Here is a 27,927-nt window from a genome sequence, read left to right on the forward strand (position 1 = left end):
GACCAAGCCACCCCAGCTCTGCACATCCAGGCTGAGGCGATCGCTGGTCGCAGTATAACACCAGTATGTGTGTATATACTTTTTATGATATTTTCCAGCCTCCTGTCAGCTGGTCCTTGAGGACGGCCCTATCTATAGACGGTACCGCCACTTGTTTTGATAAGCGTGTGAGCGCCTTATCCACCCTAAGGGGTGTTTCCCAACGCGCCCTAACTTCTGGCGGGAAAGGGTATACCGCCCATAATTTTCTATCGGGGGGAACCAACGCATCATCACACACTTTATTTAATTTATCTGATTCAGGAAAAACTATGGTAGTTTTTTCACATCCCACATAATACCCTCTTTTGTGGTACTTGTAGTATCAGAAATATGTAACACCTCCTTCATTGCCTTTAACGTGTGGCCCTAATAAGGAATACGTTTGTTTATTCACCGTCGACACTGGATTCAGTGTCCCTGTCTGTGTCTGTGTCGACCGACTAAAGTAAACGGGCGTTTTAAAACCCCTGACGGTGTTTTTGAGACGTCTGGACCGGTACTAATTGTTTGTCGGCCGTCTCATGTCGTCAACCGACCTTGCAGCGTGTTGACATTATCACGTAATTCCCTAAATAAGCCATCCATTCCGGTGTCGACTCCCTAGAGAGTGACATCACCATTACAGGCAATTGCTCCGCCTCCTCACCAACATCGTCCTCCTACATGTCGACACACACGTACCGACACACAGCACACACACAGGGAATGCTCTGATAGAGGACAGGACCCACTAGCCCTTTGGAGAGACAGAGGGAGAGTTTGCCAGCACACACCAAAAACGCTATAATTATATAGGGACAACCTTATATAAGTGTTTTCCCTTATAGCATCTTTTTTATATATTTCTAACGCCAAATTAGTGCCCCCCCTCTCTGTTTTAACCCTGTTTCTGTAGTGCAGTGCAGGGGAGAGCCTGGGAGCCTTCCCTCCAGCCTTTCTGTGAGGGAAAATGGCGCTGTGTGCTGAGGAGATAGGCCCCGCCCCTTTTTCGGCGGCCTCGTCTCCCGCTCTTAACGGATTCTGGCAGGGGTTAAATATCTCCATATAGCCTCCGGAGGCTATATGTGAGGTATTTTTAGCCAAAATAGGTTTTCATTTGCCTCCCAGGGCGCACCCCTCCCAGCGCCCTGCACCCTCAGTGACTGCCGTGTGAAGTGTGCTGAGAGGAAAATGGCGCACAGCTGCAGTGCTGTGCGCTACCTTTAGAAGACTGAGGAGTCTTCTGCCGCCGATTCTGGACCTCTTCTTATTTCAGCATCTGCAAGGGGGCCGGCGGCAAGGCTCCGGTGACCATCCAGGCTGTACCTGTGATCGTCCCTCTGGAGCTGATGTCCAGTAGCCAAGAAGCCAATCCATCCTGCACGCAGGTGAGTTCACTTCTTCTCCCCTAAGTCCCTCGTTGCAGTGATCCTGTTGCCAGCAGGACTCACTGTAAAATAAAAAACCTAAGCTAAACTTTTCTAAGCAGCTCTTTAGGAGAGCCACCTAGATTGCACCCTTCTCGGCCGGGCACAAAAATCTAACTGGCTTGGAGGAGGGTCATAGGGGGAGGAGCCAGTGCACACCACCTGATCGGAAAGCTTTACTTTTGTGCCCTGTCTCCTGCGGAGCCGCTATTCCCCATGGTCCTTTCAGGAACCCCAGCATCCACTAGGACGATAGAGAAAATAGGATTTTGGTACTTACCAGGTAAATCCTTTTCTTTGAATCCATAGGGGGCACTGGACGCCCACCCAGAGCAGTTTTACCTGGTTTGTGGTAAGTTCAGGGGATCTTATGGTAGCACATTCTCACAGACTGGTTAAAATTTTCAAGTGCTGGTTATGGTGTCAACTGTTTAGTTGTCAGTAACGTTATGTGTCAACTTCGTTGTTGTCCGTTATGTTATATGTAATACTCCATTGTTAACCTCTCTATGGTTCCTGTTCGGCTCAGTAAAAAACACTGAGGTACTCGGGGATATGGAGGGGTGGAGTGTTCTAAATTTAAATATTCAGTGCCCTGTTTCCTACGGAAGCCGTCCATATCCCAAGAGTACTCCAGTGCCCCCTATGGATTCAAAGAAAAGGATTTACCTGGTAAGTACCAAAATCCTATTTTTTCTTTCCTTTATAGCAAGCCTATTAATAGTTCTTAAAATTTTCTTCTTATGGGTCTTGCTCAGATCTTCTCTGTATATATACCTCTTTCTCCCACTCTTCTTTTTACTTATTTCCCTCCCGGTTTATCAGTTGCTCAGTCTGGCGCATATCGTGCAGTGTATATGCCCGATATGCTGGTGCTGTGGTTGCTAGCGACAGAGTCAGGCTTGATGTGCTTCACATCAAACCTGACTATATCGCTAGCGTCCTTAAGAATGCTAATGAGGAACAGAACAGGATTGTTTTGTCCTTTATTAACGGTGCTCCAGTGTGTACAGGCATTCTGGGTTGACGTGGATAAGTTCCGATGACAGAACAAATCCCTGTTTCTCCAGTGTGGTGTACCTAGCTTAAGTTTTTCCTGACTCCTCGTGAAGCAGAGTTGTAACTGCACTGCCGCATGTCTAGATGCCAGAAGTAACAATCTACTGCTTGTAATTATACCTTGCACAGATGTATATTGGTTACAATAACTTTTTCCTGCTAACAATTTCCTAGTTATGTATATCCTTCCTTTGTATTTTTATTTTATGCAACTGTCATTGGTGTATTTGGCATTTTTTTCTGTTTATTTTTTTGGGGGGAGGGGGGAGCTGGGGGTTTACATCCACTGGTTGACTACCGATGCTACAGGATGCTTATATTACAGAGTCTTCTTTCTTTATTTAGCCCCAGGGCAATGTTCTCATTTTCTATGCCGCATTTACTCTTCCATGTCTAGTTAATATTATTTGTTTGTTGTATTTTTCAAAGCCTTAATAAAAAAAATAATAATTAAAAAATAAATAAAATAAAAGTAATTGGTAAAATCACAGATAAAACCATCACTTAAGGTAGGTACACACTAGGTGATGTGCTCTATGAGTGACGTTGCCTAGTGTGTTCCCTTCCCTGCCAGGGCGGTTGTCGGCAGTGTGTACACACTGAGTTCTAAGCAAACGATGTCGCTCAGGGCCATGCATGCAGTTTTTGGATGACAGTCCACATTGAGCTGCATGCACGGTCGACAGCGAGGGTCGTTAACTACCCGCGGGGCAAGGCATCGCTCAGCAGCGTACACACTAGTCAATATGGTAAACGACATCGCTCAGGAAGGGCAAAATCAGTGTCGTTTACTTTATCGGCATGTGTGTACCCATCTTGACATTTTAGCACAAAGAAAAAACCTGAAGAAATTACCAAACCACCTTTTCACAAGAAACATCAATGGCAAGGCAGAATTCTTGGAGGAACATTTATTTAGGGGTGAACATAAACAATAGACAACATCATCTAATTATTTTACATACAAGCTGGCAGAGGTTTGGACAGGACAGTCCAACACCACAGGACCACTGGATGCAGCACCTCAACAGCTAAAATCCATAGAGGAGGCTGTAGTTATCCTTCAGCAACCGCCTCTAAGTGCAAGAACCAAATGTAGCACTGACCCTCCTTGTATTTTATAGTCTGAAGCGGTTTTCTCATCATTCCTGAAATAAAGTACATAAGATGTTACCCAGAGGCAGAGCTGAACAACATATGATGGATATCGTAAAAAAACAGGTTTCCTTATAAAAGATGCTACAAACGTTTGCAGATGAAGACGTTCATAAACCTCGGCAGAACTTAATGTGCCCATTTTTTATATTTGCTATGTAACTTAGCACAAGCTACTTTAACCGGTTATCAGCTATATTTATCTGAAGAGGGGACAACTGCAGTATCCATCAGTGAGATTATGCAGAGGTCGGCTATGTATAAGGAAATATCAACTTCATCTAAAATAACCAATTCCCTAAAATTTCAAATATCATCAGGTCTTTCTGAGACATAGCTGATCCTAAGGAGGACAGGTCAGCACATTTCACAATGTATTCATTCTTGCAGCGCCGTGATTCAAGAAAGTTTAGGAGCCAAACTTGCATACGGAATAATAATAAAAAAAATAAAATTATATTTTCTTGACCCAATACAATCAGTGGGACCAGCTAAGTCTTTAGCACAGGTACTGGTTAATTGCAAAATTTAGTGAATGTAACAGAAGCTTACAACTCTAAAAACACATGGTAGGCAGCAATTACAGAGTTGTCATTTTACAGATACGTTAGGAATACAACATTGGGTCAATATTTAAACATTGGATATGATTCGGATGCAAACATAACTTACATTTGTTTACCACTATAGATCAGTCTTTGCTGTTGTGGTGGTATCCCTTCCTTTTCTTCCACTCGCTCTTTAATCCTCTCCACCTGCAGGTTATCAACATCAAAAGCAAACACTAGTAAACTCACACATATTCACAGGAAAATTAGACCAGGGTGTTGGCAACGATACATAAGGGTATGTGGTCAAGATCCCGCCAGGCGGAATCTCGGCGGTCGAAATTCCGACACCGGGATCCCGACCGGCACAATCCCGACATATTCTCTCTCTGTGAGTGTCCACGACACCCATAGAGAGAATAAATTAGTGTGCCGAGCGTAGCGAGGCACCGTGCCCGCAAGGGGCTGCGTTGCGCTCGCCCCGTCGGGATTGTGCCAGTCGGGATTCCGACCGCAGGGGTCCTGTCCGGCGGGATTTCGTACTGATCCCTAAATAAGATATGTTGCTTTTTCTTTTTTAAACAGACCACATTCTCTCTACACTGGAGGAGAGGAGTGTGTAATTGGGGAGGTGGTTCCATCTCCTTTTGAAGAAGCAGAAATTTTATGAATAATTATTCAAAATAAATCCAGATTAATTTTTCAGTGAATGTATCAAAGTAGAAAAGAATACATTGAAGAACGAGGCATCTGAAATGCAGCCACAGTGAAGATCAAAGCTGGTAAAGTGCATTCCAAAAAGTACATATTTTTAAACAGTTCTAAAAAAAAATGTGGAGCAGTGGCCACAAAGAAGAAGTATCTGCAAAAAATGTATCGCCCAAGTGAAACCTAGCAGACTTTTCTGTAGCGCATGATCACCTACCCTACATCACAATACCAAGCAAGCCTGTGGTCATCTCTTAGGGTGGCTTTAGCAGTAAGTTGATATATTGTAGAAAGCAAGTGGAGCAACAAAGCTGGCCTTATATTAAATGCTATTGGCTTCTCCTATATTATCTTCATATGGTAGTCAGCATAGCGGGTGCAGGATGTTATGCCGGCGGTTGGGCTCCCGGCGACAAGCATACAGGCAGCTATGCGCGCCACGCTATCTATTCTCCCTCCAGGGGGGTAGTGAACCCCCAAGAGGGAGAAAAGCTGTAGGTATGCCGGAGGTTGGGGTTCCGGCGTCAGTATACTGGTCGTCGGAAGCCCGGCCGCCGGCAAACTAAAGACCACCCAGCATAACAAGTTAGGGGAATTATACTATATTTACTTGATATTTCATTGTAGCTTATGAAACGGACCTTGTGTCATGAGATATACAATTGTGATATTTCTTCACCCAGATCATTAATTTATGGACTAGATTATAATATGATTTTTTTGTTTTGAGCATAGTCACATAGTGACTACCTATTTGTTCAGGATGCGGTTACATTGCCGGCAGTCGGGATTCCAGCGATCAGGATACAGATGCCAGAATCCCGGCCACCGACAATGCTGACAGCCGGAACCCCGCTATAGCCATTCGTGGGTGTCCACAACACCCATAGAGAGGGAACAGAACCTGTGGTGAGCGCAACGAGCCACCGAGCTCGCAAGGGGCTTGGTTGCACTTACCCCCCCTGCCGGCATTTTGGCAGCCAAGATCCCAGTGTCGGTATGCGGACCGTTGGAATCGCGGCCACTGGCATATCATACCGAACGCATGTGTTCCTTTTTGACATATACCAGTAGAGGTAAGGTTTTATTTACCTTTATCTTAACTTCCACACTTGTGCGCCTAAAACCCTGTGGATCAATTACAAAAGAATGTTGGTATTACCTACAGTTACTAAACACCAGTTTGAGTACCAGTTCTTAGGACCTCTCCTTCCCCCTTTTCCATGGATAACAAAATACTGAAAACAGCCTTCTGTAGAATTTGTTATTTCTCTTTCAAATTCTGCAAAAGGAGAAGGTGTGAATCTGTAAGTAGCCTCAGAGCTTGTCTAATCCAAACAAAGAAGGACTGAAGTCTGGAGGGAACACTGGGATGTACAGGTTCAGTACGTGTGACCGGCAGACGGGATATTGGCGGTCACAATACAGACGCCGGCATCCGGATCTTTAAAATTCTGACACGGCAAGGCAAGCATGTTATCCGCTCTCCCCTCAGTGGCGCACGCAGGGTGGGTTTCCAAGTCCCTGAAACCCCCCCTTGATGAGCCGAATCTTCTGTTCTTGAGACAGAGACACAGCTGTCTCCGGCTCAGTTAAAAGCCGCAATTGCGGACCCGCTGCACTGCTGCAGCAACAGAGCTACCATAGCTCTCTACTGTAGAATATCCAGAGGGGTGAAGGGAGAGCTGCAGCCAGAGCAGCTCCCTATGTATGTATGTGTGTGTGTTTATGTGTATATGGTGCAATGGTTCCCTGGGTGGATACTGGCATGCCCCCCCCTTCGTGCAGTAGAAACCAGGTGGCACTTAGTAGTCCTTGTGAGTAAATTAATGTATTAAAGTATAAAAGGCATAGTGTACTGACGTTTCAATGCCGCGCAGGGCTTTTTTTTTCCCCAAGGTGCTTTACTGTAGGCTTGGGGAAAAAAAATAAGATTTTACTCACCGGTAAATCTATTTCTCGTAGTCCGTAGTGGATGCTGGGAACTCCGTAAGGACCATGGGGAATAGACGGGCTCCGCAGGAGACTGGGCACTCTATAAGAAAGATTTGGTACTATCTGGTGTGCACTGGCTCCTCCCTCTATGCCCCTCCTCCAGACCTCAGTTAGGATACTGTGCCCGGAAGAGCTGACACAATAAGGAAGGATTTTGAATCCCGGGTAAGACTCATACCAGCCACACCAATCACACCGTATAACTCGTGATACTATACCCAGTTAACAGTATGAAATATAACTGAGCCTCTCAACAGATGGCTCAACAATAACCCTTTAGTTAGGCAATAACTATATACAAGTATTGCAGACAATCCGCACTTGGGATGGGCGCCCAGCATCCACTACGGACTACGAGAAATAGATTTACCGGTGAGTAAAATCTTATTTTCTCTGACGTCCTAGTGGATGCTGGGAACTCCGTAAGGACCATGGGGATTATACCAAAGCTCCCAAACGGGCGGGAGAGTGCGGATTACTCTGCAGCACCGAATGAGAGAACTCAAGGTCCTCCTCAGCCAGGGTATCAAATTTGTAGAATTTAGCAAACGTGTTTGCCCCTGACCAAGTTGTAGCTCGGCAAAGTTGTAAAGCCGAGACCCCTCGGGCAGCTGCCCAAGATGAGCCCACCTTCCTCGTGGAATGGGCTTTTACTGATTTAGGATGCGGCAATCCAGCCGCAGAATGCTCCAGCTGAATTGTGCTACAAATTCAGCGAGCAATAGTCTGCTTAGAAGCAGGAGCACCTATTTTGTTGGGTGCCTACAGGATAAGAAGCGAGTCAGTTTTCCTGACTCCAGCAGTTCTGGAAATATAATTTTAAGGCCCTGACTACGTCCAGTAACTTGGAATCTTCCAAGTCCCTAGTAGCCGCAGGCACTACAATAGGTTGGTTCAAGTGAAAAGCTGATACCACCTTAGGGAGAAACTGGGGACGAGTCCTCAATTCTGCCCTATCCATATGGAAAATCAGATAAGGGCTTTTACATGACAAAGCCGCCAATTCTGACACACGCCTGGCCGAAGCCAAGGCCAATAACATGACCACTTTCCACGTGAGATATTTCAGATCCACAGTTTTAAGTGGCTCAAACCAATGTGATTTCAGGAAACTCAACACCACGTTGAGATCCCACAGTGCCACAGGAGGCACAAAGGGGGGCTGAATATGTAGCACTCCCTTTACAAAAGTCTGAACTTCAGGCAGTGTAGCCAGTTATTTCTGGAAGAAAATCGACAGAGCCGAAATCTGGACTCCAATGGAACCCAATTTTAGGCCCATAGTCACTCCCGACTGTAGGGTGCAGAAAACGACCCAGCTGAAATTCCTCTGTTGGGGCCTTCCTGGCCTCTCACCACGCAACCAATTTTCGCCAAATACGGTGATAATGGTTTGCGGTTACTACTTTCCTGGCTTTAATCAGCGTAGGAATGACTTCCTCCGGAATGCCCTTATGCTTTAGGATCCGGAATTCAACCGCCATGCCGTCCAACGCAGCCGCGGTAAGTCTTGGAACAGACAGGGCCCCCGCTGTAGTAGATCCTGTCTGAGCGGTAGAGGCCATGGGTCCTCTGATATTATTTCTGTAAGTTCTGGGTACCAAGCTCTTCTTGGCCCATCCGGAACCACGAGTATCGTTCTTCCTCCTCGTTTTCTTATTATTCTCAGTACCTTTGGTATGAGAGGCAGAGGAGGGAACACATAAACCGACTGGTACACCCACGGTGTCACTAGAGCATCCACAGCTATCGCCTGAGGGTCCCTTGACCTGGCGCAATATCTCTTTTGTTGAGGCGGGACGCCATCATGTCCACCTGTGGCCTTTCCCAACGGTTTACCAACAGTAGGAAGACTTCTGGATGAAGTCCCCACTCTCCCGGGTGTAGGTCGTGTCTGCTGAGGAAGTCTGCTTCCCAGTTGTCCACTCCCGGAATGAACACTGCTGACAGTGCTAAGACGTGATTTTCCGCCCATCGGAGAATCCTTGTGGCTTCTGCCATCGCCATCCTGCTTCTTGTGCCGCCCTGTCGGTTCACATGGGCGACTGCCGTGATGTTGTCTGACTGGATCAGTACCGGCTGGTTTCGAAGCAGGGGTTTTGCCTGACTTAGGGCATTGTAAATGGCCCTCAGTTCCAGAATATTTATGTGCAGGGAAGTCTCCTGACTTGACCATAGTCCTTGGAAGTTTCTTCCCTGTGTGACTGCTCCCCAGCCTCGAAGGCTGGCATCCGTGGTCACCAGGACCCAGTCCTGTATGCCGAAACAGCGGCCCTCTAGAAGATGAGCACTCTGCAGCCACCACAGTAGAGACACCCTGGTCCTTGGAGACAGGGTTATCAGTTGATGCATCTGAAGATGCGATCCCGACCACTTGTCCAAGAGGTCCCACTGGAAGGTCCTTGCATGGAACCTGCTGAATGGAATTGCTTCGTATGAAGCCACCATTTTTCCCAGGACTCGTGTGCAGTGATGCACCGATACCCGTTTTGGTTTTAGGAGGTCTCTGACTAGAGATGATGACTTTGGAATGTTTAGAATCCAGCCATGCTGTTGAAGCACTTCCCGAGATAGTGCTACTCCGACCAGAAACTGCTCCCTGGACCTCGCCTTTATAAGGAGATCGTCCAAGTACGGGATAATTAAAACTCCCTTTTTTCGAAGGAGTATCATCATTTCTGCCATTACTTTGGTAAACACCCTCGGTGCCGTGGACAGTCCAAACGGTAGTGTCTGGAATTGGTAATGGCAATCCTGTACCACAAATCTGAGGTACTCCTGGTGAGGAAGGTAAATGGGGACATGCAGGTAAGCATCCTTGATGTCCAGGGATACCATGTAATCCCCCTCGTCCAGGCTTGCAATAACCGCCCTGAGCGATTCCATCTTGAACTTGAATTTTGTTATGTAAGTGTTCAAGGATTTCAAATTTAAAATGGGTCTCACCGAACCGTCTGGTTTCGGTACCACAAACAGTATGGAATAGTAACCCCGTCCTTGTTGAAGTAGGGGCACCTTGACTATCACCTGCTGGGAATACAGCTTGTGAATTGCCTCTAGCACAGCCTCCCTGCCTGAGGGAGTTGTTGGCAAGGCAGATTTGAGGAAACGGCAGGAGGGAGACGCCTCGACTTCCAGCTTGTACCCCTGAGATACTACTTGAAGGATCCAGGGATCCACCTGTGAGCGAGCCCACTGATCGCTGAAATTTTTGAGGCGGCCCCCCACCGTACCTGGCTACGCCTGTGGAGCCCCCGCGTCATGCGGTGGACTCAGAGGAAGCAGGGGAAGAATTTTGATTCTGGGAACTGGCTGCTGGTGCAGCTTTTTCCCTCTTCCCTCGCCTCTGTGCAGAAAGGAAGCGCCTTTGACCCGCCTGCTTTTCTGAAGCCGAAAGGACTGTACCTGATAATACAGTGCTTTTCTTAGGCTGTGAGGAAACCTGAGGTAAAAAAATTTCATCCCAGCTGTTGCTGTGGATACGAGGTCCCAGAGACCATCCCCAAACAATTCCTCACCCTTATAAGGCTCTATGTGCCTTTTGAAGTCAGCATCACCTGTCCAGTGTCGGGTCTCTAATACCCTCCTGACAGAATGGACATTGCAATAATTCTGGATGCCAGCCGGCAAAATATCCCTCTGTGCATCCCTCATATATAAGACGACGTCTTATGTTCGCAAAATAGTATCCCTGTTTGAAAGGGGTACAGACCACGCTGCAGCAGTCTGCAGGTCTCAGTCTAGTACCGGAGTGTGTAAATACAGACTTCAGGATAGCCTCCTGCTATTTATCAGCAGGTACCTTCAAAGTGGCCGTATCCTAAGACGGCAGTGCCACCTTTTTTGACAAACGTGTGAGCGCCTTATCCACCCTAGGGGATATCTTCCAGCGTAACTTATCCTCTGGCGGGAAAGGGTACGCCATCAGTAACTTGTTAGAAATTACCAGTTCCTTATCGGGGGAACCCACGCTTTTTCACACTTCATTCACTCATTTGATGGGGGAACAACACTGCCTGCTTTTTCTCCCCACACATAAAACCCTTTTTTGTTTTTAGTGGTACTTGGGTTAATGTCAGAAATGTGTAACACATTTTTTATTGCCGGGATCATGTAACGGATGTTCCTAGTGGATTGTGTATATGTCTCAACCTCGTCGACACTGAAGTCAGACTCCGTGTCGACATCCGAGCGTTGATGGCCTTTGAGACGCCTGGGCAGGCGCGGGCTGAGAAGCCGGCTGTCCCATAGCTGTTACGTCATCCAGCCTTTTATGTAAGGAGTTGACACTGTCGGTTAATACCTTCCACCTATCCATCCACTCTGGTGTCGGCCCACAGGGGGCGACATCTCATTTATCGGCATCTGCTCCGCCTCCACATAAGCCTCCTCATCAAACATGTCGACACAGCCGTACCGACACACCGCACACACACAGGGAATGCTCTGACTGAGGACAGGACCCCACACAGCCCTTTGGGGAGACAGAGAGAGAGTATGCCAGCACACACCGGAGCGCTATATAATGTAGGGATAAACACTATCACTGAGTGAATTATCCCCAATAGCTGCTTGTATAAACAATATTGCGCCTAAATTTTGTGCCCCCCCCTCTCTTTTTAACCCTTTGAGCCTGAAAACTACAGGGGAGAGCCTGGGGAGCTGTCTTCCAGCTACACTGTGAAGAGAAAATGGCGCCGGTGTGCTGAGGGAGATGGCTCCGCCCCTTTTTCGGCGGACTTTTCTCCCGCATTTTTCTGTATTCTGGCAGGGGTAATTACCACATATATAGCCTCTGGGGCTATATATTGTGGTGTATTTATGCCAGCCAAGGTGTTATTATTGCTGCTCAGGGCGCCCCCCCCCCCCAGCGCCCTGCACCCTCAGTGACCGGAGTGTGAAGTGTGTATGAGGAGCAATGGCGCACAGCTGCAGTGCTGTGCGCTACCTTGGTGAAGACTGAAGTCTTCTGCCGCCGATTTTCCGGACCATCTTCATGCTTCTGGCTCTGTAAGGGGGACGGCGGCGCGGCTCCGGGAACGAACACCAAGGACGGGTCCTGCGGTCGATCCCTCTGGAGCTAATGGTGTCCAGTAGCCTAAGAAGCCCAAGCTAGCTGCAAGCAGGTAGGTTCGCTTCTTCTCCCCTTAGTCCCTCGATGCAGTGAGCCTGTTGCCAGCAGGTCTCACTGTAAAATAAAAAATCTAATTTAAACTTTCTTTCTAGAAGCTCCGGAGAGCTCCTAGTGTGCAACCAGCTCGGGCCGGGCACAGAAATCTAACTGAGGTCTGGAGGAGGGGCATAGAGGGAGGAGCCAGTGGACACCAGATAGTACCAAATCTTTCTTATAGAGTGCCCAGTCTCCTGCAGAGCCCGTCTATTCCCCATGGTCCTTACGGAGTTCCCAGCATCCACTAGGACGTCAGAGAAAATAAGATTTTACACTTACCGGTAAATCTATTTCTCGTAGTCCGTAGAGGATGCTGGGACTCCGTAAGGACCATGGGGAATAGACGGGCTCCGCAGGAGACATAGGCACTTTAAGAAAGAATTTAGATTCTGGGTGTGCACTGGCTCCTCCCTCTATGCCCCTCCTCCAGACCTCAGTTAGAGAAACTGTGCCCAGAGGAGATGGACAGTACGAGGAAAGGATTCTTGTTAATCCAAGGGCAAGATTCATACCAGCCACACCAATCACACCGTATAACTTGTGATAAAACTACCCAGTTAACAGTATGAACAAACAACATAGTCTCGGTCCAAACCGATGAACTATAATATAACCCTTATGTAAGCAATAACTATATACAAGTCTTGCAGAAGAAGTCCGCACTTGGGACAGGCGCCCAGCATCCTCTACGGACTACGAGAAATAGATTTACCGGTAAGTGTAAAATCTTATTTTCTCTAACGTCCTAGAGGATGCTGGGACTCCGTAAGGACCATGGGGATTATACCAAAGTTCCCAAACGGGCGGGAGAGTGCGGATGACTCTGCAGCACAGATTGTGCAAACAGGAGGTCCTCCTCAGCTAGGGTATCAAACTTATAGAACCAAAAGGTGTTTGATCCCGACCAAGTAGCTGCAAGGCACAACTGTAATGCCGAGACCCCTCTGGCAGCCGCCCAAGAAGAGCGCACCTTCCTAGTGGAATGGACCTTAACCGATTTTGGCAATGGCAATCCTGCCGAAGAATGTGCTTGCTGAATCGTGTTACAGATCCAGCGAGCAATAGTCTGCTTTGAAGCAGGTGCGCCAACCTTATTGGCTGCATACAGAATAAACAGTGCCCCTGTCTTCCTGACCCTAGCTGTTCTGGCCACATAAATCTTCAAAGCCCTGACCACATCAAGTGACTCGGAATCCTCCAAGTCTCGCGTAGCCACAGGCACGACAATAGGTTGGTTCATATGAAAAGATGAGACCACTTTAGGTAGGAATTGAGGACGAGTTCTCAATTCTGCCCTATCCACGTGAAAAACCAGATAGGGACTTTTATATGACAAAGCCGCTAATTCCGAAACACGCCTTGCAGAAGCTAAGGCCAACAACATGACCACCTTCCAAGTGAGATATTTCAACTCCACTGTTTTGAGTGGTTCAAACCAAGGTGACTTGAGGAAACTTAATACCACGTTAAGATCCCAAGGCGCCACCGGAGGTATAAAAGGAGGCTGAATATGCAGCACTCCCTTCACAAATGTCTGTACTTCAGGAAGAGAAGCCAATTCTTTTTGAAAGAAAATGGACAAGGCCGAAATTTGAACCTTTATGGATCCTAATTTTAGGCCCAAATTCACTCCTGTTTGAAGGAAGTGAAGTAGACGGCCCAAATGGAACTCCTCCGTAGGAGCAGTCCTGGCCTCACACCAAGAAACATATTTTCGCCATATGCGGTGATAATGTTTCGATGTCACGTCCTTCCTAGCCTTAATCAGGAATGACCTCCTCCGGAATACCTTTTTCCACTAGGATCTGGCGTTCAACCGCCATGCCGTCAAACGCAGCCGCGGTAAGTCTTGGAACAGACAGGGCCCCTGTTGCAGCAGGTCCTGCCTTAGAGGAAGAGGCCACGGATCTTCTGTGAGCAACTCTTGCAGATCCGGATACCAAGTCCTTCGTGGCCAATCTGGAACAATGAGGATTGTTCTCACTCTTCTTTGCCTTATTATTCTCAACACCTTGGGTATGAGAGGCAAAGGAGGGAACACATAGACCGATCTGAACACCCATGGTGTCACCAGGGCGTCTACAGCTACCGCCTGAGGGTCTCTTGACCTGGCGCAATATCGCTTTAGCTTTTTGTTGAGACGGGACGCCATCATGTCTATCTGAGGCAGTCTCCACCGACCCGCGATCTGTGCGAAGACTTCGTGATGAAGTCCCCACTCTCCCGGATGCAGGTCGTGTCTGCTGAGGAAGTCCGCTTCCCAGCTGTCCACCCCCGGGATGAACACTGCCGACAGTGCGCTTACATGATTCTCCGCCCAGTGAAGAATCCTGGTTGCTTCTGCCATGGCCACTCTGCTCCTTGTGCCGCCTTGGCGGTTTACATGAGCCACTGCTGTGACATTGTCCGACTGAATCAGAACCGGTTTGTCCCGAAGTAATGCCTCCGCTTGACGTAGGCCGTTGTATATGGCCCTCAACTCCAGGACGTATTCCCTGCAAGTAGCAATGAGGACGTGGGGTATTGGAGATACAGCCACATGACTACAACTTAAAAGAGGGTCATAAGCCTAGAAGATGATAGAACTGAGCTGGTAACACCAGGGGCGGATTCGCCCAGCGGCCACTATTTAAAGGTAAGTGGGATACACGCGACACTACATACTGATCTGAGGTAGCCAATGATTTAGGAAGGTGGGGAAACGCATCAGGTACGGAGCCCGCAGCCGCACAGCTGAGTAACGCTTACCACAAATGGGAGCTAGTTCATTCACAGAGGTCAGCGCCACATGCCCCACACAGCGGCAACACTGTATCCTCTGAGCCAGCATACAGGAGTCAGCTCATTAACAGATCAGCGCCACTGGCCACATGCAGCGGTAATTCTGAACCCCTTGCAGCCAGCAGGATTCCCTGCTTATAGGGGTGATCTTACAACAGAAAGGAGTCTTACTTATACCGGTACACCTGCAGCAATTGGAAATCATTACTTACTTCTGGATATGGCCCACTAAATGGATGAATAGGCACCAGTGGCCGGGAGGAGTTTTGCCATCAAAACGCAGGATAGTAGTAATATGTATATCCATTGACTTTCCCTCTGTATGCTGACCACTCTGTTAGCCTTTCAGTACTGCTGATTACATAATTTCTCTGACGTCCTAGTGGATGCTGGGAACTCCGTAAGGACCATGGGGAATAGCGGCTCCGCAGGAGACTGGGCACAACTAAGAAAGATTTAGGACTACCTGGTGTGCACTGGCTCCTCCCTCTATGCCCCTCCTCCAGACCTCAGTTAGAATTTTGTGCCCGGCCGAGCTGGATGCACACTAGGGGCTCTCCTGAGCTCCTAGAAAAGAAAGTATATTTTAGGTTTTTTATTTTCAGTGAGATCTGCTGGCAACAGACTCACTGCTACGTGGGACTAAGGGGAGAGAAGCGGACCTACCTGCGTGCAGCTAGCTTGGGCTTCTAGGCTACTGGACACCATTAGCTCCAGAGGGATCGAACACAGGCCCAGCCTCGGTCGTCCGGTCCCGGAGCCGCGCCGCCGCCCCCCTTACAGAGCCAGAAGCAAGAAGACGTTCCTGGAAATCGGCGGCAGAAGACTTCGGTCTTCATCAAGGTAGCGCACAGCACTGCAGCTGTGCGCCATTGCTCCCCATGCACACTACATACTCCGGTCACTGATGGGTGCAGGGCGCTGGGGGGGGGTGGAGGGGGGGCGCCCTGGGCTGCAATATGAGTACCTTGCTGGCAAATACCACATAATATAGTCATAAAGACTATATATGTGTAAAATACCCCTGCCAAATATACATTTAAAAAAGCGGGAGAAGTCCGCCGGAAAAGGGGCGGGGCTATCTCCCTCAGCACACTGGCGCCATTTTCCCTCACAGCTCTGCTGGAAGGACGCTCCCAAGGCTCTCCCCTGCAGTTTCCAGACTACATAGGGTAAAAAAAGAGAGGGGGGGGGGGGCACAAAATTAAGGCGCATATAATATATATATAGCTGCTATAGGGAAAAATCACTTGCGTAGTGTGTATCCCTGCATTATATAGCGCTCTGGTGTGTGCTGGCATACTCTCTCTCTGTCTCCCCAAAGGACCTTGTGGGGTCCTGTCCTCGTTCTGAGCATTCCCTGTGTGTGTGCGGTGTGTCGGTACGGCTGTGTCGACATGTTTGATGAGGAGGCTTATGTGGAGGCGGAGCAGGGGCCGATAAATGTGATGTCACCCCCTGCGGGGTCGACACCTGAATTGATGGACATGTGGAAGGAATTACGTGACAGTGTCAACTCCTTACATAAAAGGTTTGACGACATAGCAGATGTGGGACAGCCGGCTTCTCAGCTCGTGCCTGCCCAGGCGTCTCAAAAGCCATCAGGGGCTCTAAAACGCCCGCTACCTCAGATGGCAGACACAGATGTCGACACGGATACTGACTCCAGTGTCGATGATGATGAGACTAGTGTACATTCCAATAGAGCCACCCGTTACATGATTACGGCAATGAAGAATGTGTTGCACATTTCTGATATTACCCCAGGTACCACAAAAAAGGGTATTATGTTTGGGGAGAAAAAACTACCAGTGGTTTTTCCCCCTTCTGATGAATTAAATGAAGTATGTGAAGAAGCGTGGGCTTCCCCCGATAAGAAACTAGTAATTTCTAAAAAGTTACTAATGGCGTACCCTTTCCCGCCAGAGGATAGGTCACGTTGGGAGACATCCCCTAGGGTGGATAAAGCGCTCACACGCCTGTCAAAGAAGGTGGCACTACCGTCTCCGGACACGGCCGCCCTAAAGGAACCTGCTGATAGGAAGCAGGAGGCTATCCTGAAGTCTGTATATACACACTCAGGAATTATACTGAGACCGGCTATTGCTTCAGCATGGATGTGCAGTGCTGCAGCTGCGTGGTCAGATTCCCTGTCGAAAACATTGATACCCTAGACAGGGACACTATATTGCTAACCGTAGAGCATATTAAAGACGCGGTCTTATACATGAGAGATGCACAGAGGGATATTTGCTGGCTGGCATCTAAAATAAACACAATATCCATTTCTGCCAGGAGAGGATTGTGGACTCGGCAGTGGACAGGAGATGCAGATTCTAAAAGGCACATGGAAGTTTTGCCTTACAAGGGTGAGGAGTTGTTTGGGGATGGTCTCTCGGACCTCGTTTCCACAGCAACAGCTGGGAAGTCAGCATTTTTACCCCATGTTCCCTCACAGCCAAAGAAAGCACCGTATTATCAGGTACAGTCCTTTCGGCCCCAGAAAGGCAAGTGGGTTAGAGGCGCGTCCTTTCTGCCCAGAGGCAGAGGAAGAGGGAAAAAGCTGCAACATACAGCCAGTTCCCAGGAACAAAAGTCCTCCCCCGCTTCCTCTAAGTCCACCGCATGACGCTGGGGCTCCACAGGCGGAGCCAGGTACGGTGGGGGCCAGTCTCAAGAACTTTAGCAACCAGTGGGCTCGTTCACGGGTGGATCCCTGGATTCTACAGGTAGTATCTCAGGGGTACAAGCTGGAATTCGAGACGTCTCCCCCTCGCCGTTTCCTCAAATCTGCCTTGCCGACAGCTCCCCCGGACAGGGAGGTAGTGCTGGAGGCGATTCACAAGCTGTATTCTCAGCAGGTGATAATCAAGGTACCCCTCCTTCAACAAGGACGGGGTTACTATTCCACAATGTTTGTGGTACCGAAACCGGACGGTTCGGTGAGACCCATTTTAAATTTAAAATCTTTGAACACTTATATCAGAAGGTTCAAGTTCAAGATGGTATCGCTCAGAGCGGTGATTGCAAGCCTGGACGAGGGGGATTACATGGTGTCACTGGACATCAAGGATGCTTACCTGCATGTCCCCATTTACCCTCCTCACCAGGAGTACCTCAGATTTGTGGTACAGGACTGTCATTACCAATTCCAGACGTTGCCGTTTGGTCTGTCCACGACACCGAGGGTATTTACCAAGGTAATGGCCGAAATGATGATACTCCTTCGGAAAAAGGGAGTTTTAATTATCCCGTACTTGGACGATCTCCTTATAAAGGCGAGGTCCAGGGAACAGTTGTTGATCGGAGTAGCACTAGCTCGGGAAGTGCTACAACAGCACGGCTGGATCCTGAATATTCCAAAGTCGCAGCTGGTTCCTACAACGCGTCTACTGTTCCTGGGGATGGTTCTGGACACAGAACAGAAAAAAGTGTTTCTCCCGGAGGAGAAAGCCAAGGAGTTATCGTCTCTAGTCAGAGACCTCCTAAAACCAAAACAGGTGTCGGTGCACCACTGCACGCGAGTCCTGGGAAAGATGGTGGCTTCTTACGAAGCAATTCCATTCGGAAGGTTCCATGCAAGGATCTTTCAGTGGGATCTGTTGGACAAGTGGTCCGGGTCGCATCTTCAGATGCATCGGCTGATAACCCTGTCTCCAAGGGCCAGGGTGTCGCTACTGTGGTGGCTGCAGAGTGCTCATCTTCTAGAGGGCCGCAGATTCGGCATACAGGACTGGATCCTGGTGACCACGGATGCCAGCCTTCGAGGTTGGGGGGCAGTCACACAGGGAAGAAACTTCCAAGGACTATGGACAAGTCAGGAGACTTCCCTACACATAAATATTCTGGAACTAAGGGCCATTTACAATGCCCTAAGTCAGGCAAGACCCCTGCTTCAACACCAGCCGGTGCTGATACAGTCAGACAACATCACGGCGGTCGCCCATGTAAACCGTCAGGGCGGCACAAGAAGCAGGATGGCAATGGCAGAAGCCACAAGGATTCTCCGATGGGCGGAAAATCAGGTGTTAGCACTGTCAGCAGTGTTCATTCCGGGAGTGGACAACTGGGAAGCAGACTTCCTCAGCCGGCACGACCTCCACCCGGGAGAGTGGGGACTTCATCCAGAAGTCTTCCAAATGATTGTACACTGTTGGGAAAGGCCACAGGTGGACATGATGGCATCCCACCTCAACAAAAAGCTACAAAGATATTGCGCCAGGTCAAGGGACCCTCAGGCGATAGCTGTGGACGCTCTAGTGACACCGTGGGTGTACCAGTCGGTTTATGTGTTCCCTCCTCTGCCTCTCATACCCAAGGTACTGAGAGGAGTAAGAACTATACTTGTGGTTCCGGATTGGCCAAGAAGAGCTTGGTACCCAGAACTTCAAGAAATGATCTCAGAGGACCCATGGCCTCTGCCGCTCAGACAGGACCTGCTGCAGCAGGGACCCTGTCTGTTCCAAGACTTACCGCGACTGCGTTTGACGGCATGGCGGTTGAACGCCGGATCCTGAAGGAAAAGGGCATTCCGGAGGAAGTCATCCCTACGCTGATTAAAGCTAGGAAGGAGGTGACCGCAAACCATTATCACCGCATATGGCGAAAATATGTTGCGTGGTGTGAGGCCAGAAGGGCCCCAACGGAGGAATTTCAGCTGGGTCGATTTCTGCACTTCCTACAGTCAGGGGTGACTATGGGCCTCAAATTAGGTTCCATTAAGGTCCAGATTTCGGCTCTGTCGATTTTCTTCCAAAAAGAACTGGCTTCACTGCCTGAAGTTCAGACGTTTGTTAAAGGAGTGCTGCATATTCAGCCCCCTTTTGTGCCTCCAGTGGCACCTTGAGATCTCAACGTGGTGTTGGATTTCCTTAAGTCACATTGGTTTGAGCCACTTAAAACCGTGGAACTAAAATATCTCACGTGGAAAGTGGTCATGCTGTTGGCCTTGGCTTCGGCCAGGCGTGTATCAGAATTGGCGGCTTTGTCATGTAAAAGCCCTTATCTGATTTTCCATATGGATAGGGCAGAATTGAGGACTCGTCCCCAATTTCTTCCTAAGGTGGTATCTGCTTTTGATTTGAACCAACCTATTGTGGTGCCTGCGGCTACTAAGGACTTGGAGGATTCCAAGTTGCTGGACGTAGTCAGGGCCCTGAAAATCTATGTTTCCAGGACGGCTGGAGTCAGAAAAACTGACTCGCTATTTATCCTGTATGCGCCCAACAAGCTGGGTGTTCCTGCTTCAAAGCAGTCTATTGCTCGCTGGATCTGTAGTACGATTCAACTTGCACATTCTGCGGCTGGACTGCCGCATCCTAAATCTGTAAAAGCCCATTCCACGAGGAAAGTGGGCTCTTCTTGGGCGGCTGCCCGAGGGGTCTCGGCTTTACAACTTTGCCGAGCTGCTACTTGGTCGGGTTCAAATACGTTTGCTAAGTTCTACAAGTTTGATACCCTGGCTGAGGAGGACCTTGCTTTTGCTCATTCGGTGCTGCAGAGTCATCCGCACTCTCCCGCCCGTTTGGGAGCTTTGGTATAATCCCCATGGTCCTTACGGAGTTCCCAGCATCCACTAGGACGTCAGAGAAAATAAGAATTTACTCACCGGTAATTCTATTTCTCGTAGTCCGTAGTGGATGCTGGGCGCCCATCCCAAGTGCGGATTGTCTGTAATACTTGTATATAGTTATTGCCTAACTAAAGGGTTATTGTTTAGAGCCATCTGTTGAGAGGCTCAGTTATTTTTCATACTGTTAACTGGGTATAGTATCACGAGTTATACGGTGTGATTGGTGTGGCTGGTATGAGTCTTACCCGGGATTCCAAAATCCTTTCCTTATTGTGTCAGCTCTTCCGGGCACAGTATCCTGAGGTCTGGAGGAGGGGCATATAGGGAGGAGCCAGTGCACACCAGGTAGTCCTAAATCTTTCTTAGTTGTGCCCAGTCTCCTGCGGAGCCGCTATTCCCCATGGTCCTTACGGAGTTCCCAGCATCCACTACGGACTACGAGAAATAGAATTACCGGTGAGTAAATTCTTATTTTTAACTCAATGACTTCTTCTTTACATGCTGATTTTTAACATCAATATCCTGAGCCTTGTAGTACTACTAAACTAACATCACTAATTATTACAAGCTATTATCTTATCTTCGTCAGCTAACAGCGCTTTAACAAGCATGGCTATTGTCTTTCTTGTGCTCCCTATTTGAAGGGTGTCCCAAACCTACCATTTAGGTCTAATGGCTCAGAATTGAGAACTACATGATTTATTCGACATTCTCATTGCTGCTTTTTTTTTTAATCCCAGGAGCGAGAAAAGAATACACACATTTTATGGTGTAATTACTGTGGTTTTTGCGGCCGGCCTTGTTTACAGTATTGTACTGATTGAGATATTGCTCTTTTATTATTTAAAAAAAATAAAAAAATAAAGTTTATATTATTTAGCCCCATACCAGCGCTTTTTCATCTTTTTCTAAACATTTCAAGGTAAGACCTGGACACATTTATATAATGTGATAATATTAAGAATGTTAGTAAACCATGTGATGAAGTCACCTGGTCGCGGTACATGGGCCTGCATATTTGCGCAAATGTGTGCTAAGAACTTCAATTATACTCCGTTAATTGTGAGGGTTTATTTAAATTATTCTTACTATCAGTATTCTCCCTGTCTCCGAATCATATATGGTAACTCGTAACTCTGGCTTAGAGGTGCCCCTGCCCTCAGCCTCCACTCCCTGTCTCTGGGTTGGCTCGCCCCTGTGGCTGCTGCAGAGCGGATGGGAGCAGGAGGGGGACGCTGGAGCTTCCTTACCTGGGCCGTCACACTTACTTCGGCTTCCTGTGCTGTGTGAGGCTGCGGTTAGCAGCAGCGCTGTCAACGGAGTGAAGGAGAGCGTGACTCCCGGCATCAGACTTTCACTGAAGAGTGAAGTCAGATAGCTGGCGCCTGCTTTGAATCCAGTCAGCTCCTCACACCTGAATGGAAGTAATGCTGCTAGAGTGCAAGGTACCTGGTTGGAGACCACACACAGAGGGACCTTAGCCACAGCTTTCACAACAAGTGCAGCTGGTGAATGGAGAAAGCAGGATCTCAGACTGCAGTGTTTATGGTAAGTCCCTTCCTGTCCCCTGCTACCCCACCACTACTCCCATACTGCCCCTTGCTCCACAATACTTCTCCCATCCTGCCCCTGCTCTCCACCACCACTACCCCGATCATGTCCTACACTCCACTACCAACATCATCCTGCACCCGGTTGCGATTTGCCAGTGGTCCGGGGCCCCATCCTCAAACCATATGAAATGGTCCAGAATTAAAATAATAGGATTTTGGTACTTACCAGGTAAATCCTTTTCTTTGAATCCATAGGGGGCACTGGAGTACTCTTGGGATATGGGCGGCTTAGCAGAACAAAGGCACTGAATATTTAAATTTAGAACTCTCCACCCCTCCATATCCCAGAGTACCTCAGTGTACGACCTCAGTGTTTTTTACTGAGCGAACAGGAACTATAGAGAGGTTGACAATGGAAAATTCCTATAACATAATGGACAACCACAAAGTTGACACATAACGTTACTGTCAACTAAACCGTTGACACCATAACCGATAAGACATTTATAATTTGAACCAATCGGTGAAAATGTGTTACTATAAGCTCCTCTGAGCTTAATACAACCCAGGTAAAACTGCTCTGGGTGGGCGTCCAGTGCCCCCTATGGATTCAAAGAAAAGGATTTACCTGGTAAGTACCAAAATCCTATTTTCTTTTTCATCCACTAGGGGTCACTGGAGTACTCTTGGGATGTACCATAGCTTCCCCCGTGGGCGGGAGAGCTGTTTGGCACCTGTAACACTAGGCGGCCAAAGCTAGATGCTGATGCCGCAACCGTTTCATAACGTGTAAAACGCGCACAAACGTGTGCACTGAAGACTATATAGCCGCGTCGTAGACGCTTCACGACCAGCTGATCATGACATTCCCACAGAACCTGTGGGATGAGCTATTACTGACGTAGGCGACTGTAACTTAGCCTTAAGGTAAGCCTGACATGTAGTCCGTTTTATCCAACTGGATGATGTCTGCTGAGAAACTGGCTAACCCCAGTTGGCAGCATCATAGAGAACAAACAACGTATCCGTATTACGAACTGTAGACGTTCGGGTCATATAAACGCGTAATGCGCGTACCACATTCAGAATTCTAGAATGTGCTGTCAACACAGGAAACACTATTGGTTTATTGATATGAAAAATAAGAAATCGGAATTCGTCCGAAGTTCCGCTCTGTCATGAGGAAACCCAAATACGGTGGCTTGGAATACAAGGCACCCAAATTTGAAAACAAAACCCTTGCCGAAGCGAAGGCTAGAAGAAAAACGTTTTCCAAGTGAGAAACTTAATCCCCATTTGTTGTAAGGGTTCAAAATATGAAAACTGTAAGAAATCTGAACCCAGCTTCAAGTCGCATGGCGCTGTAGGTGGGATGAATGGAGGCTGCACTCTGATGACACCTTGTAGAAAAGTGTGTACCGACGCAATAGAGTCAAACGTCTTTGAAAATAAATTGACCCCACAGATACCTGCACCCTTAGTGCAGATAAACGCAGTTTTCCATTCCACCCCGTGTGTAAAATACCAGAATACGGGTAACTTGAAAGATGAAGTCGGAACTTCCGAGCTTCACACCCACCTATATAGGCACACCAAATTTTGTAATAATGAGCTGCCGTAAGCGGCTTCCTAGCTCGTAACATGGTTGGTAAAACCGATACTGGAATGCCCTATGTTTTTTCTTAAGAGGGCGGTCTGAACCACCACCCCGTCAACCGCAGCCGCGGTACATATGTAAATAGGGGTAAAAGAACGGTCCCTGTTGTAACAGGTTGGACGTATTATGAGCGGGCAAAGATCGTGTGCGAGTATTCCTTGGAGATTCGAGAAGCAAGCTCTCCGAAACCCATGAGATATTACTAGTATGACTGTGTCGAACTGTCTTATGATCCGTTTTAGCAACGGAGAGAGCAGCGGAAAACGGTGGAGCCAGATACACGAGGCTGTATGACCACACGAATGTGAGAGCCTCCACCGCCACTGCCCTTGTGATCTGTCGTTCTGTACACATACTGAGCGTTTGTAATTGTGGCGAGATGCCATCATGTACACCTGAAGGTAACCCCACCTGTGGATCCACAAGTGAAACACCTCTGGATTTAATGCCCAGTTTTCTGGATGAAAATCCCGACGGGTGAGATCATCTGTCTAACAGATGTCCACTCCCAGAATGAACCCCGTCGACAACATCACCTAATGGTGTTCTGGGCAATTGAGGATTCGAGCTACCTCCCGCATTGCCATGCGGCTTCTCGGTCCTCCCTGGTTGTTGTGTATGCAACTCTCGTTGCGTTGTCTGACTGCACTTGGACAGACTGAAAGCGAAGCATGTAGTGCATTGTAAATTGCACGAAGTTCCAGGACATTTATAGACAGCAATCTGTCGTGATCCGTTTTAGAACCCCTGTCGCTGACCTTTTTAACTACAACTCCTCAACCTCTGAGACTCTCGTCCAGAGTATATACACCCTCGCCCCCCTGTGGGAAACGCGAGTGAAACCCGGCGAACTAAAGCGCTTTGAAAACACATCATTGTTCCTAATAGGCGAATACACCAATGTACCGCTAGTGTGCGTGTACTAGATGGTATATTTGTTCTTTCTGGTGTAGTAGGTAAATCTCTTTGATTTACCGTATTTATAATCATACCTAGGAATTGAAGTCGTTCAGACGGAATTATATTTTGAACTTGACCTGCCACCGTGGTGTACGTTAGTAGCGCCATTAAGAGGAACCTCTGTTGAGACAGAGTTCTTATGAGCAGATCGTCAAAGTATGGAACGATTGTCAACGCCAGGGCTCTGAGATGAGCTATCATCACCAACATCACTTTGGTGAATACCCGAGGCGTTGACAAGAGGCCAAACGGTAGAACCTGAAATGGTTAATGGTTGTGGCGTATTGCAAAACGCAAGAACCTGTGATGCGATGACCAACCCGGAATGGGTAAATACGCATTGTGAAGATCAAGCGCAATCCTGCAATCTTGTGGCTCCAAATATGCAAGTACTAACCGCAGTAAATCCATTTTCAAACTGTAGTAAGTGACTTGCTGATTGAGACTGCGACGGAGCCCTCCGGCTTCGTTACCCCAAACAGAGGGGAATAAGTAACCCTGACTCTGTTGGTGTACCAGGCCTGGAAATAAAAAAACAGCTGAAACCAGCAGAGACTGAATGGCAACCTGCCAAAACGCCTAATTTCGTCCGACATAGGCAGTCTTGTCTTTTAAACTGTAAATAGCGGATACATCCATGAGTGGAAGTCTGGATGTAAAGGCGCGCTTCCACAATTGGAAAATCGAAATAGCCTAAGAGGCCGTCAAGCCACTGGCTTGTTGACTTTAGCACCCTGGCGTTACAAGTCGTGACTGTTTTTGTACCACAGCCTTGAAAAGACTGAAGTCTAAAGGGATTAAACGTCGGGCCAAAGTATTTCCGTTTTGATACCGGAGGCGGCAATGGCCTGAATATCAAATTTAGGACCAAACAACTTCTGGCCTTGTTGTGCTGAAACTAGCGACGATGAAAAGCGAGAATCGAGGTAACAGGCGTCAGCAGAAGCTTTACAGAGATACTCTGCAGATTCTCATTAACGATAAGTCTAACGTGATCGTCATTGTTTCCATACATAGAGCGCCTAGTGACCCAAATGTATCTTGGGTCTTTATAATGTTTGTCACAGACGAATTCACCAATGGCGGATTGTCCCATTTAGATGTGGAAACGGGTAAATAGAGTTAAATGTTAGTCAGATATTCTAAATAATAACTCATTGAAGATTTATTAAATTCGACGGATTAGATGTTAAGAGTCTCCTTAGTCTCTGTAAATTTGAGACATTGACTCACTGGTCATTAGCAATGTATGGTTGCCCAAACCCCGCACTATCTGACTGCTGGTTTAATGTGCCCTGTGAGGTCTGACATAGTATTGTCAGACTGCATTAAATTATAAGACCAGTTAAATTAACACCTTGGTACCCAAAGGGAAATTGTACCTTTGGAAAGACTGAGACTCCTTTGTTAGAGCCTGCGGAATAACTTCCGTCGATCTTACCGCTCCTGTCGAGCGGAGTTAATTTGAATTGTCAATGTTTAACATAGGATCTGGGATTCTGAAAACCTACAAACATAGTGAACATGTGGTAGATTTATGTCTAGTTTAAAAGTATTTTTAGTCTGCGCTGGAGCCTTACTCCCTATGCAGACAGACAACACAATAGGCAACGGACAGACACCTGCACGACTTAGTAAAGTTATTATCTGAAGGTGTGTAATATATATTTATTTATGGCTGAAAAGCAGTTCACATGGGCAGCCTATGTGAAACCCGAACCAAAATTCCCACTAACACCCCTGCGCCTCTGGTGGCGTAGAGATGTATGGCAGGAATGTTCCGGAATTACAAACTGTAAAACAACAGGAAGCATGGTTAAAATGGCCCCTTTGCCATGCTGACCCTGATAATCACAGAACAAGTTACAATTGCTTCAGTGTTAATATAGCCTATTATACAATGATAATCACAGGCAGGGTACAACACATGCTCTAGTGTGAATAATATATAGGCTCAATAGCCTATTATACAGTGATAACCACAGACATTAATATAGGCTCAATAGCCTATTATACAGTGATAACCACAGACATTAATATAGGCTCAATAGCCTATTATACAGTGATAACCACAGACATTAATATAGGCTCAATAGCCTATTATACAGTGATAACCACAGACATTAATATAGGCTCAATAGCCTATTATACAGTGATAACCACAGACATTAATATAGGCTCAATAGCCTATTATACAGTGATAACCACAGACATTAATATAGGCTCAATAGCCTATTATACAGTGATTACCACAGACATTAATATAGGCTCAATAGCCTATTATACAGTGATTACCACAGACATTAATATAGGCTCAATAGCCTATTATACAGTGATTACCACAGACATTAATATAGGCTCAATAGCCTATTATACAGTGATAACCACAGACATTAATATAGGCTCAATAGCCTATTATACAGTGATAATCACAGGGCATGTTACAATACATGCCTCCAGTGTTACAATACATGCCTCACTATCATTAATATAGGCTCAATAGCCTATTATCTAGTGAATACATGTCACATATATATATATATACATAAACTGTGGCTGCTGTTCATATAAGTATTTTACATAACCTTGCCGCTGTAATCCGCCAGATTCCACCGCCCCCCTTCCCCCCGTGCTCCCTGTAACGCTGTGTCTCAGCGGGAAGCCGGGGAAGACTTGCAGGGAGGCTTTCTTGCCGAGCAGCGGAGGTCACCAGGAGCGCTCCGCTTCTTAGCGCTGGTGACTGACGGAGCGTCTGCGGGTGGACGTTGCTAGGCAGCCGGACGGAGCGGCGGCCCGGTTGTCACCCTGTTAGCGCTGGCAACAGATGGAGTGTCTGCGTGCTGGGCGGCCGGACGTAGCGGCTGGGATGGGCGGCCGGACGTAGCGGCTGGGATGGGCGGCCGGCCGCTGTATGGAGCGGCTGGGCTGCCAGACGTAGCGTGGCGGGCGGATGTATGAGCGGCATTACAATACTGACCCACATAGCGGGATGGCAGCCTGCGCTGACCGCCCCGTTCCCCAGCCTACCTTACGCTCTGTATCTCCGATCATGGCTGCGACGGGCTTCTATGTGTAAGCTCCGTCCAGCTCTTCAGGTCATGGCTGTGACGGGGCTTCTATCTGTAAGCTCCGTCCAGCTCTTCAGGTCATGGCTGCGACGGGGCTTCTATCTGTAAGCTCCGTCCAGCTTGCAGGAGACAGTGGGCTGCCTGTGGCTGTGAGGGTGCTCTTTGTGAGGACCGACACGCCATGCGCTGCCTTGCAGCGGCACCATCCCGGACCCATGTTTTTCAGAAACTGGGAAGGGATGTGTAAAAATGA

At 47.8% G+C, this 27,927-nt stretch overlaps 1 protein-coding gene across 1 annotated transcript in view; it reads right to left on the minus strand.

Moving 5' to 3' along the window:
* Window positions 1–3,403: 3,403 nt before the first annotated feature.
* NEDD8 (NEDD8 ubiquitin like modifier) overlaps window positions 3,404–27,927 on the minus strand; it is a 37,330-nt gene continuing 12,806 nt past the window's right edge. Inside the window, exons 3-4 of the mRNA XM_063913662.1 lie at window positions 4,335–4,417; window positions 3,404–3,655 (exon numbers count right to left, since the gene is read on the minus strand). Coding sequence (XP_063769732.1) covers window positions 3,571–3,655; window positions 4,335–4,417 — 168 coding nt within the window. The 3' untranslated portion in view covers window positions 3,404–3,570. The remainder of the gene's footprint in view (window positions 3,656–4,334; window positions 4,418–27,927) is intronic.

This window comes from Pseudophryne corroboree, chromosome 1 (genome assembly GCF_028390025.1).
Source record: "Pseudophryne corroboree isolate aPseCor3 chromosome 1, aPseCor3.hap2, whole genome shotgun sequence".
Taxonomy (NCBI): domain Eukaryota; kingdom Metazoa; phylum Chordata; class Amphibia; order Anura; family Myobatrachidae; genus Pseudophryne; species Pseudophryne corroboree.